General features: G+C 37.3%; 1 protein-coding gene across 2 annotated transcripts in view; it reads right to left on the bottom strand.

Moving 5' to 3' along the window:
* Nucleotides 1-4491: 4491 nt before the first annotated feature.
* The window catches only part of syne2b (spectrin repeat containing, nuclear envelope 2b), a 122506-nt gene continuing 114429 nt past the window's right edge, over nucleotides 4492-12568 (bottom strand). Inside the window, exons 121-130 of one of the 2 annotated variants that reach the window (XM_079856232.1) lie at nucleotides 11537-11605; nucleotides 10439-10539; nucleotides 10220-10343; nucleotides 9932-10131; nucleotides 8950-9150; nucleotides 7949-8077; nucleotides 7583-7774; nucleotides 7451-7498; nucleotides 7042-7091; nucleotides 4492-5861 (exon numbers count right to left, since the gene is read on the bottom strand). In XM_079856232.1, coding sequence (XP_079712358.1) covers nucleotides 5651-5861; nucleotides 7042-7091; nucleotides 7451-7498; nucleotides 7583-7774; nucleotides 7949-8077; nucleotides 8950-9150; nucleotides 9932-10131; nucleotides 10220-10343; nucleotides 10439-10539; nucleotides 11537-11605 — 1325 coding nt within the window. In that variant the 3' untranslated portion in view covers nucleotides 4492-5650. The remainder of the gene's footprint in view (nucleotides 5862-7041; nucleotides 7092-7450; nucleotides 7499-7582; nucleotides 7775-7948; nucleotides 8078-8949; nucleotides 9151-9931; nucleotides 10132-10219; nucleotides 10344-10438; nucleotides 10540-11536; nucleotides 11606-12568) is intronic. The other variant, XM_079856233.1, reaches the window with a different exon arrangement.

Genomic DNA, 12568 nt, shown 5'->3' with positions numbered 1-12568 from the left:
TATATATATATATATATATATATATATATATAGAGGGGAAAATAAGTATTTAACACATCAGCATTTTTATCAGTAAGGGGATTTCTAAGTGGGCTATTGACACAAAATTTCCACCAGATGTAGCCATCAAGCCAAATATTGAATTCATACAAAGAAATCAGAACATTTAAGTATACAAGTTGAGTATACTTAGATTCTAGAATTTCTAAACTTAGAATCTAAATAAAGTGAAATGACACAGGGAATAAGTATTGAATACACTTTATTTAATACTTTGGTGATTACAGCTTCTAGACGCCTCTTGTGTGGAGAGACCAGTCGTCTGCATTGCTCAGGAGTGATTCTGGCCCATTCTTCCACACAAATGGTCTTTAAATCTTGAAGGTTCCTTGGGCCTTTTTTTATGAACTTTGATCTTCAGTTCTCTCCATAGATTTTCTATGGGATTTAGGTCAGGTGATTGACTGGGCCATTCAAGCAGCTTGATTTTCTTTCTTTGAAACCACTTCATTGTGTCCTTGGCCTTGTGTTTGGGATCATTGTCTTGCTGAAATGTCCACCCTCTTTTCGTTTTCAGCTTTCTGGTAGATGTCAGCAGATTTTTATCCAGAATGTCCCGGACCCGGTACATTTCTCCATTCATCCGGCCTTCAATAATATGAAGTCTGCCAGTACCCCTTGCTGAAAAGCAGCCCCAAACCATGATGCTTCCACCCCCAAACTTAACTGTTGGTATGGTGTTCTTGGGGTGGTGGGCAGTGCCATTTCTTCTCCAAACATGGTGTGTAGAATGATTGCCAAAAAGTTAAATTTTGCTTTCATCTGACCATACTATAGTCTCCCAATAATCCACAGGCTTCTCCAAATGCTCTTTCGCAAACTTTAACCGAGCCTCAACATGCTTTTTGTTCAGCAATGGAGTCTTGCGTGGTGAGCGTGCATGGATGCCATGGCGGTTCAGTGCATTGCTTATAGTTTTCTTTGAAACAGTACCTGCTGATGCAAGGTCTTCCTGAAGTTCTGCCCGAGTGGTTCTTGGCTCTTGGAGAACTCTCCTGATTATTCTTTGGACTCCTCGGACAGGGATCTTACGTGGAGCACCTGATCGTGGCCGGTTTATGGTGAACTGATGCTCTTTCCATTTCCGGATAATGGCCCCCACAGTGCTCACAGGAACATTCAGCATTCTGGAAATGCGCCTATAACCATTCCCATCAAAATGCTTTTCAACGATAAGATTACGAAGATCTACAGAGAGTTCTTTGCTTTTACCCATCATGAAGTCTTTCCTGTGTGCCTCCTAGGTAATGAGAAGCCTTTATAGGCCATCAATTAGGACTAAAGCAGCTGATATCAATAATTACTGATAGGGGGCAGGGTTTCTCTCTCAATACTGACAGATTTCAGGTGATCTCCTGTCTTTCTATGCCATTTTGCACCTTGTTATCTTCATGTGTTCAATACTTATTCCCTGTGTCATTTCACTTTATTTATTATGACTCAACTTGTATACTTAAATGTTCTGATTTCTTTGTATGAATTCAATATTTGGCTTGATGGCTACATCTGGTGGAAATTGTGTGTCAATAGCCCACTTAGAAATCCCCTTACTGATAAAAATGCTGATGTGTCAAATACTTATTTTCCCCGCTGTATATATACATTACACAGTCGTGCTCAGAATTAATCATACCCCTGGTAAATATGATCAAAAATGGCTGTAAAAAATAAATCTGCATCGTTTATCCTTTTGATCTTTCATTCAAAAAAATGGCAAAAATCTAACCTTTCATTTAAGTAAAAGAATTGAAAGTGGGGGGGGGGGGGGATCACATTATGAAATAAATGTTTTTGTCCAAAACACGTTGGCCACAATTATTGATTCACTTAGAATTTTTTATGAATAAAATATCTCTGAAGTATATTCCCATTAATATTTACCTTTTTTTAGCACACCAGGGTGACTAGGAACATGAAATTGTCCAGCTATGACTTCTTGTTTCACAGGAGTTTAAATATGAGGAAACACAAAGGCCAGATTCCCTTAATCATCCATCACAATGAGTAAAACCAAAGAATATAGTTCTGATGTGCAGTAAAAGATTGTTGAGCATCACAAAATAGACAGTGGCTGTAAGAAAATATCTAAAGAATTGAAAATCCCCATTTTGACCATCAGGGCAATAATTAAGAAGTTATAATCAACTAAAGATGTTACGAATCTGCCTGGAAGAGGACGTGTGTCTACTGTATATTGTCTTAATGGACGGTGAGGATGAAAGTTTGAGTGGCCAAAAACTCTACAATAATTACAGATGGAGAATTGCAGAGATTAGTTGAGTCTTGGGGTCAGAAAGCCTATTAAAAAAAATCAAACAACCCCTACATCCCCACATGCTGTTTGGGAGGTTTTCAAGAAAAATGCTCCTCGCTCCTCCAAAAACAAACTCCAGCAAATTCAGTTGTCAGACACGACTGGAACTTCAAATGGCACAGGGTTCTGTGGTCAGATGAAACTAAAAAAAGAACTTTTTGGCAGCAAACACACTAGATGGGTTTGGTGCACACAAGGATAAAAAGTACCCCATGTGTACAATTTAATATACCGTTGGATCTTTAATGTTGTGGGCATATTTTTCTGCTGGAGGTCCTGGACTTCTTATTCAGATACATGGCATCGTGGATTCTATCAAATATCAACAGATAAAAAATCAAAACCTGACCGCTTCTGCTAGAAATCTTATAATGGGCTGTGGTTGGATCTTCCATCAGGACAACGATCCAAAACAAAATGTGTTAGGGAGCACAAAATGAAGCTTCTGCCATGACCGTCCCAGTTCCCTGACCTGATGAGTGGAGTGAACTGAAGAGAAGCACCAATATGAATCTGGGAATCTGCAGGATCTGGAGAGATTCTGTATGGAGGAATGGTCTCTGATCTCTTGTCAGGTGTTCTCCAAACTCATCAGGCATTATAGAAGAAGACTCAGAGCAGTTATCTTGGAAAAAGGAGATTGCAAAAGTATTTAATAAAAGGGTATCAATAATTGTGGCCAACATGTTTTGGAGAAAAATATTTTTCATAACATAATTATTGCTTTAAAAGCTGTCATTCTCAGCATTCTAAATAAGCATAAGTCATCTTTGTTAAGTAGCTTAGGTCCTAAACCCAAAACTATATTTTGTATCTTTATTATATTTGGTTTCTTAAAAAATTCTTACCTGAATTTTCTGTTCATTTTAAAAAAATAAATATTTTAAGTATAAAATATATGAGTGTAATGAGATATAAGTTCACTGAAACTTATCCTAAAGATAAATTATTATAATTAGAAGATATTTCTGGTGTTATAAAATATCGCATAGCCTATTAATTTTCCAAGCAAAATGTATATATTGGTCAGAATTATTGCACTCCTATTGGCGTGCATGCGCACAGCAGCGCTTGTTCAATGTGAAGTTTAGCAGCAAAATGGAAATATTTGCACGACTTTCTAAGATTTACAGATGGAGAATATTCCTGTGAAATGTAAGTTTTGCAAACACCATGCTCAAAACGCATAAAACAGCAAAAAATACACGCTGTTTGATGGTGGATTGATTTGATATATGATCGACCTCTAGGGCTGCTTAAGAAAGACGTGCACACGCAGTTATCTAAACTAGATAAACCTGGATCAAATTAGTGGGATTGTGTGAACTTGAATTACCTTTTATGAAACCGCTTTAGCCCCGACTTATTTGTTAGGTTTATTCAAGTCGGGTTTTGGAGTTTAATCCCCGCTTTTCTTTTGCATCTTTAATGGAACAACCCTCGGGTGTATCTGGAAAAATGGCTTTGTAATGTGTAATTTCCTGGTGCTACAAGTGTTAGTAATGGTGCATCCTGAAAAAATGCCTTGTGTAATCACAACCTGCACCTACATTTTCCTGAAAAGGCAGTTGTGTTAAAGCTGGAGTGTATCATTTCTGCACGTGTCACCAAGTAGTATTGCAAAAAGTAATTTTCTACCAGTTTTTTCCCAACACTCCCTCATCTGCCATTGGTTGGACAAGGTTACTGTACTGAACAGGTAGAGATGCTCAAACAGTGTTTTAACTCTTTCCCCACCTTTGATGGAATTTTCCGGGACGTTATTATGCATCTTCTGAAAAAGTAGAGTATCTGATGATCAGAAACATTCATATATTGCATAGTCAGATGTTCAAACAACAAAATATTCTGGGGGCCATGACATTTGTGAAAATGGCTGGCAGGGAAAGAGTTAATAGCTCCACTGTGTTTACAGTTTTTGGTAGGATAACTTACAAACCGCTTATAGTTTTCTGCTTAAACTGAGGTAGCAGAAGGTATTTTAACATCAAAATTACACACTTCAGCTTTAAACAGGAAGAACTATACTTGATAACACAACTCTAGGTTTCTAACGGTAGCAAAACTAAATTCAATCCAAAACTGTATACAGCGGCAAAATAAATGTGGGAATTAAGTGAACATTAACGCATATTTGTACTTGTTTATTTGTAGTAAAATTGACTTCAAACTCAAAGCACCAAAATCACATCTAACTTTATATTCTCTTCAAACAGTGTTTGACACCAGCAGTGCAAGGTTTGCTGCAAAATAAATTCATAATAAAGTAAATGTTTCTCTGTGACACAGTCTGTTTCTTTCAGTCTATTTCAGTTGACCCATAATGTAATCCACTATAACAAATCAATTAAAAACATCAATTTAAAAAAAATAATAATATGAAGTCTCTGAGACTTTGGCAGTTAGTATGAGCAAAAGATTGACTAATGGCCTTTTCACCACATTATTATTACCATCACAGCTGACATTCAACTACGTGGGTAAATAAACATAAAAGCCACATGCAATCATGTGGATACATGAAATGTGTTTCTATGGGACATTTTAACTAAACAAAAAACTAAGACCTTCTGGACACCAGAGTCTCCTGCCTGAGGAATTCTACTTATGAACATAATCAGATGTAATTTTAATTTAGATCTCCAATGAGATAATTTACCAATTATAATTTTGCATTCTTCACACATGCACAATTGAAAACAACACAAGTCACCAGACGTTAGACTGAATAAATTAAAAGACTATTACATTTGCACACACCCTGATGCCTCTGTCTCTTCTCCATGGCTTTAACCAAAGAAATGGCAGTTAAAACAGCTACAAATAAAATATATTCATCATTTCAAGTCATTTCACATTGACTCCAAGAAACAAAACAATATGAACAGTTGATATTCAAGTCCCATCACTCACACATATACACAGGGATTCTAGTTAAAAAATACAGGCCGTCTATGGGTGAACTATAGGTTCAATTATCTGTCATTTACATTTAAAAAATAAATACATTTGTGTGAAGGAGCGTTTCAATGTGTGCTGCTACATACTATACAGTTTAAAAACATTTAGAGTGCACCTTCAATGAGGGACCCCTGGCCGTCAAAGTGTTCTCCAAGAAGACAGGTTTCGGATTGCTTCAGAAAAATCCCTCTCCTTGAGCAACAGATTTGGGAACTAGAATTGATTGAACATTGAAACCCAAACTCCAGAGCTACAGGTTCTGCAACAGGAGAGTTAACCCGGGAAGCGTGGACAACATCCCAAATGTGTTCATGCTCATGTGGGCGGGGGTCCGTTGGTGTAGAGGAGCATGGGGTAAAAGGATCGGGCAAAGTTGTTGGAGAGAGTGCAGCTGTAGTCGTCCTCTGAGAGAGGCACCAGACACGCCACAACCAGCAGCAGCAGGAAGAGGATGTGGAGGGGGAAAGCTGCTCGCAGGACACGGTACAGGAACGGCCTCGCCGGGGACCGATCAGCCTTATCGGCCCTAAACCATGGACAGTTAAACATTTTTACACCAGCAGATGTCTGGGGTTAGCAATAGATTTTTTTAAATAAAAGATTGAGTGAAAGACTTTTACATTGTTACAAATTTAGCAAGAATTGACATTTATTTCTAATAAATGTTGTTCTTTTGAACTTTCTGTTCATCAAGAATCCTGAAAAACAAATTCATCACAGTGCCCACAAAAATATTACGCAGCAAAAATAAATGTTTCTTAAGCAGCAACTCATTCTAATATGCTGATTTCTGAAGGATCATGTGACACTGAAGACTGGAGTAATGATGCTGAAAATTCAGCTTTGTCATCAGCAGAAGAAAAAATCTAAATAGGAAACAGTTATTTTAAATCGTAATTATAATTGTAATCATTTAAAGATATTACTGTAATTTTGTTTAAATAAATGCAGCTTTGGTGAGAGAAGTCATAAGAGACTTCTTTCAAAAAACCTAAGGTAGTGTATACATTGGGGTCCCTACATTCTTCGATAAAGTTTAAAAAAAAACATTTACGAAATTGAAATCTTTTGTAACATTATAAATGTATTTACTGTCACTTGTGATTGATATAACATGTTCTTATTGAATAAAAGTGTTTATTTCTAAAAAATGTTTTAAAAAAAAAATCTTACTGACCACAAACTTTTGTATTTAAATTGTAACCTAAAATGTAGATGCTGCTTTAAGAACATTCTTAACTGTCATGTTATTTGTCTCCTACTCATAAAACAACTTTAAAATGTGAGTTATAACTTTATGGGTTGTGAGGGTCAACATAAAGAGTACATGTTGGGGGGAGGGGCTTTTCCTATAATTTCCTATAAGTTATGGAACTCTTTCCCTGCATCTATTAGGAATGCTGCTTTTGTGGATTGTTTTAAGAAACTCCTAAGACATCTTATTAGTTAAGCTTTTAATGTATAATTTATTACTGTGTATTTTTTGATATTATGTATTTTTGTCCTTGTTTGAATTATTTCATTCTGTACATGTTGTAGCGCTTTGAGTTTGAGAACGTTATTACAAATAAAATGTATTATTATCTTATTAAGTTGAGAGGTGAACGTGAGAAGAACTAGGGAGTGTGAAGAGAGCACTAGAAGTTCAGCAAGGTCACAAAAGCACACGACAAACGCAGATGCATAGAAGCACTATGAGTGTGTACCTGACACTCGCGGGAGATCCCCGTGTAACATCCTGAACCTCTGCCACTTCCTAGAGGGAGAAGAAAAATCAGTCAGTGTTTGTTACCACCAGTTCTCATAAAATCAGACTTTTCAGAGATTTACTGCCAGTGTTAAAACCAAAGTTAGAAAGCGAAATAGATTCTCATGACCTAAGGCTGCAATCAGGGGCGCAGATACCCAGTGTCAGAGGGGTATGCAGCAACAATTTTGGCGCTACTCACTACTCGTACCTGCTCGCTCAGCGCTCACGCCCCCCCAATGAATGAATCTAGACTTTGTAAATAGCATACTGTAGATTTATTACACCAGAAACTAAATCAGAGCCTTGTACTTTCCAGACTGAACAGGGTGTGAGGGGAAAATTTAATGGAGAGAGTGTTTCTGTACCTGGTGTTGTGTTGATGCTGTCCTGCCCACATCTGGACCCGACGAGTCCTGCAACAGAACAGCGGAGATCAAAACATCAGTGTGTGTGAGACTGAAACAGAGCCTGCAGAGAAAGCTGTGTGTGAAACATACCAGTCTGCTCTGCAGTGTGTGCAGGTCGTGAGCGATCTGTCTGATCAGCAGCCGTAACTTGTTGCTGATGACGTGAACCTTCTCTTTGGCCTCCAGGGTGTCTTCTCGCTGGTCCTGTAGTAGGATCTGTGAGGAGATCTCCTGCAGAGAGTTCACGTCCCTCTCACGAGACTGTAAGTCCTGCTGAACAGCCTGTGCACCGACAACAACTTATAATAGTTATTGCTATTATATTAAGATATGAATCAAGAAATTTTGTCCCACAATTAATAATGTTTTCATCAGGTTTATTATTTTTTGTGGGGACATTTTCAGAAATTTTACAAGAATAGCAGAATCTGCTTGCAAACACACACACTACTCTACCTTGAGTGTGTCTTGATGCTCTTGCAGGATGTTGAGGTCTGTGTTTGTGTCATGGATGTTGACCATGTAGCGCTGGCTTTCTGCTTTAGCTAACCACAGCAGCAGAGAGTGAAGAGTCTCATGAAACTCCTGGGGAAAAAACAGAGCGGAATATGCAGATGAGTGTGTGTTTCTCACAGGTCTTCATTACATGAAGTGCTCGTGTGTGCTCAGTTTAGACCACTATACCAGGGCATTTACAGGAAGTTACAGGAAGAAATGGCTCAAAAAAGTCCTGAGAATAACAGTACAGTAAATCAGGGTTATTGTAACATTTCTGTTAATTTAAATAAAGCTAAAATAAAATAAAACATAAAAATTAGTTGCAAAACAAACTAAAAAAATATAAATGTTGCCTTGGCAATTAACTGAAAAAAGTAAGTCACAGCACTACAATTATTAACTGGAAATAAATAAAACTAAAACTGAAATAAAAATAAATTAAATGTAAAGTGCAACAAAAAAATAAAATGACAAAAAATAAAATAAAATGAAAACTAAAAATATAAAAGCTAATTCATAATATAAATAAACTATAATAAAACTTATAAAAACTACAATAACACTGGTGTAAATCTGACTGAAATCTCAAAACTGACTGAAAAGTTGTTTTCTTTTTTAAAGAAACTTTAAGTTCAAGAGAGGTTATGATCTTGAAACGTCTCTGTCCCCAGTACGCTGTGGTTTCGAGAACAACCCGTTTAGGATTTCTGCAACCTTTAAAAAACAAACAAAAAAACCCTAAAGTTGTGGTTTTGTATCCAGAGATAAAATCTCACTACACAGAATGTAACAAGTGCAAATGTGTGAAAGTGCACAGAAACGTACGTGCCAAATGCATGTTGTGTTGCAGTTGCAAAACAAACAAAACATTCAAGGTACGTTGCTGTATTGTCTCAACTCTGTCTGTCAAACCACGTGTCAGCGAGACTTTTAAAGCGCACCCTGATGGTTGTCCTCACCTGACACTCCATGAGCGCTTGATGCAGTCGGTGTTCCCAGCCGTCCAGGGCCGCACAGGCCTCTGCCCATTTCTGATTGGCTAACTGCAGATTCTCACGCAGTTCTAGTAGTTCAGTGCTGTCTCCATGCTGGAAGCCCCGCCCACTGAGATTGACACCAATCATCACCGATTTGTAGCCGTTAAAAGTCCTCTGCATGTCCTAATGAAAAAAAAAAAAGAAATTAACTTTTTATTGCATGTTCCTTATTAACATACAATTCCTTTTAAAAGTTTAGGGTCTGTAAGATTTTTTTTATGGTTTTGAAAGAAATCTCTCGTGCATTTTTTTAAATGATAAAAACAGTAATATTGTGAAAAATTATTACAATTACAAATATTACAAAATGTAATTTATTCCTGTGATGGCATAGCTAAATTTTCAAATAAAATATAATAAATTATAATATATATATATATATTTTAATATAATACATTTTCTTAATTAAAAACTGACTCCAAACTTTAAAATGGTAGTGTATATAATGAAAATGATTTCCTCTAAATTATATTACTACAAGTTTTTTAAGCAATAGGCCACTCAATAAAGTCCACTAATCATTTTAAGCAGGTTTAAAGGAATAGTTCACTAAAAAATGCAAATTCTGTCATCATTTCCTCACCCAAACATGTATGAATTTCATTCTTTTGCTGAACACAAATGAAGATGTTTTGAAGAATGTCAGTAACCAAACAGTTGATGGACCCCACTATTGTTTTCCTATTATGTAAGTGTCAATGGGGTCCATCAACTGTCTGGTTACCGACATTCTTCAAAATATCTTCCTTTGTGTTAAATGATGAGTAATGAGTAAATGATGACAGATGAACTATTCCTTTAAGACAGGTCTACTTGCAATGCACAGCTTCAAGTGGCTTATTGGTTTATTAACTTTCAGTTTTTGCATTCGATTCTATCACTCTCTAAATGTCTCTCTCACTACCTTTAGTTTGTGGATATTGCTCTCCATGTCTCTGATGGTGATTTTTGGCTCCAGAGTTTGAAGTTTCTCTAGCTCAGGCATCACGCCGTTCAGCCATGCCATGACATCGCTGAGGTCAGAGTTCAGTCTGTGCCACTGCTGAAGATCCTGTGGCACGCTGCACGACTGCACCTGCAGGAGCTCCCATCGCTCGATCACACCTGAAGCCACAGATCAGAGGGCAAAGGTCAAATATATTTGAATGAACATACCTGTAAGAATGTGTGTACATAATACAAACAGAAGTACCCGTCTTATCTGCCGCAGAGAAGACCGTCAGTCCCTGATCCTCCAGTTGTTCTTCCTCGTTCAGAATCAGCTTCACTCGCTTTATACTGTCTATACTGCCAGCACACTCAGACATGAGTTTATCCTGGAGAGAGTGAGGAAATAAAAAAATAAAAAACATGTTTATATATGTGTAAGCCAATGTTAATGTGTGTGTAGCCCAATTGGATAAGTCCTCACATAGGCCTGTGGGTGGTACTGTGTGCTGGTGATCTCTCTGTTCACTCGTGTCCTGTCTGGTGTATCAGGAGAGTGCCACGTCTCCACCACTGATCTTCCTCCTGAGCGAGAGACAGAGAGAGATATTTGAACTCCTAAAATCACTCGAAACAAGCATGCAGGAAGTCAACACAGTTAGAGAGCATGCTGCTGAAAACGTAAATCAAAAAAGATGCAATGGACCCTTTTCACAGACTGTGATTATGAGTTTCCACAGTTATTAACATTGTAAATTGAGCAAAGGTTTTTCATATTCATATAAAGTACATTTACAACACTATACTTTGTTTTTTCTTGCCCTGGTATAGAAAACTGGTTAACGCCGCTGAGTGAGTGATTCAGCGGTTGACGGCAAATTTGATTTCTTTCTCTCTTCTGACCAACAATCAATCTCTTAATATATATTTTTTCCTCTTTTGGAAAGTCATTGAAACACTATCGTGGATTTCTACTAAAGCAAATGAAAAATGTTGTAGTTTCCGCTCACCACTATAGAAGTCTACACAACTATAATAACTATTTTACCATCCCATTCACAGTTTCAAATTTAACTTATGCATGAAATTGGAATATTGCATAAAACATTTGTGAATAAAGCACCGTTTCCATCCCAAGTTTTCAAGAGAACAAAATCGCCACTTTCTGGGAAATTGTCACAAAATATCTGTAATAAAAATGGAAGTTGCTGCAATGAGGGAAGCCACTGTGGATCTTTTTTCATACATCATAAATTACTTGAGAGCATACAGACAAAACACAATAAACATTGTCATGTTATCTTGTGTTTGGAGGCTTCTGAGAACCTTGGAAATGTGAAAAGGGTTCCTTGGTAGCAATCTGTTAAAAGTACTGCAACACATGCCGAAGAAGCTGCTTGAGTGAGGAAGCGGTGAGCAGCAGGCCGCGAGCACAAAGCATAACGTCTATTATTTTTATTAAAGACAAATGAAGGAAGCATGTAGGATGCAGTTGGATTCATGCAGATATTGTAATGTATGCTAAAACACATATGTAATGTGCAGTGAGAGTGCTGACAGCATGCACCAGGCTGATGCCTACCGGACACAGCTTTCAGAGCTTTAGATGTAGCTTTAACAAATGACTGAGAGCTCTCAGTGACCTCTACATCTGCAACAGAAGAGCAGCAGACAGACAGATCTAGAGACACTGTAACAGACAGAATTATCTGAGTCTAATAGAGCAGAGATCTAAATACACTCTATATAAAAGACAGCAGGATATAGATATAACAGAGCGGCAGACAACTGACAGGAAAGATGTACAGTAGATACACTGATAGAGCATTGTATTACAGAGATCTAGATACACTAACAATTAATTAAATGGCTCATTCTATATAATTAGGGGTACAGAACACTAATTATGTGCTACACTTCTAGTAACATTTTTAAAGTCTTCAATATTTATAGTGATTGTTAAAAAATGAATTTTAAGAATGATATTTTTGCAGGTATTTTCAGGTATATCAGGTTTTTTTTTAAAGAGATGTTTTGTTAACTATTGCACACATTATCTCATCCACACACACAAACACACACAGTCTGTTCTGACACCTAAGTTAAATTAGGATAAAAACCTATGGCATACAATTCATTATCATCAGTGTACAGTCACACAGTACACTACTATGTTAAAGGTAGTTTTTTCCTAAAAATTTTTTTTACAAATTTGTTTAAACTTTCTTTATACATAATTAAAATGTAAGTACTCTGAAAAAGAGTATAAAAATCGAGTGTCTGTTCTGTAGTCCTCTCAGGGCGCAATAAACACAGCTACTTATTTCCATTCGGAACGAATGAAATGATTGGCTGGGCGACTGTCACTCTCCCTCGCTACCATGGCTACCACCCCTGCTGCTACAGGAGCTGCCCACATGCGCGCACCCGTTTGACTCGAGGAGGCGAAGAGGCACGGAAGCTAGGAAGAATCACAATAATGGCAGAGAAAGAGCAGTCAAAATTCCCAGTACCTGTATATACAGTCAGCGAAGGCAAACAAGGCAAAAAAAGGAACTAGTAAGGTAGAAAGGTGTGTAACTGTGGTGTGTAACATCACAGTGTAACTTATGGT

Source organism: Squalius cephalus (genome assembly GCF_949319135.1).
Source record: "Squalius cephalus genome assembly, chromosome: 21".
Taxonomy (NCBI): Eukaryota; Metazoa; Chordata; class Actinopteri; order Cypriniformes; family Leuciscidae; genus Squalius; species Squalius cephalus.
This window is presented reverse-complemented; position numbering and strand designations above follow the sequence as displayed.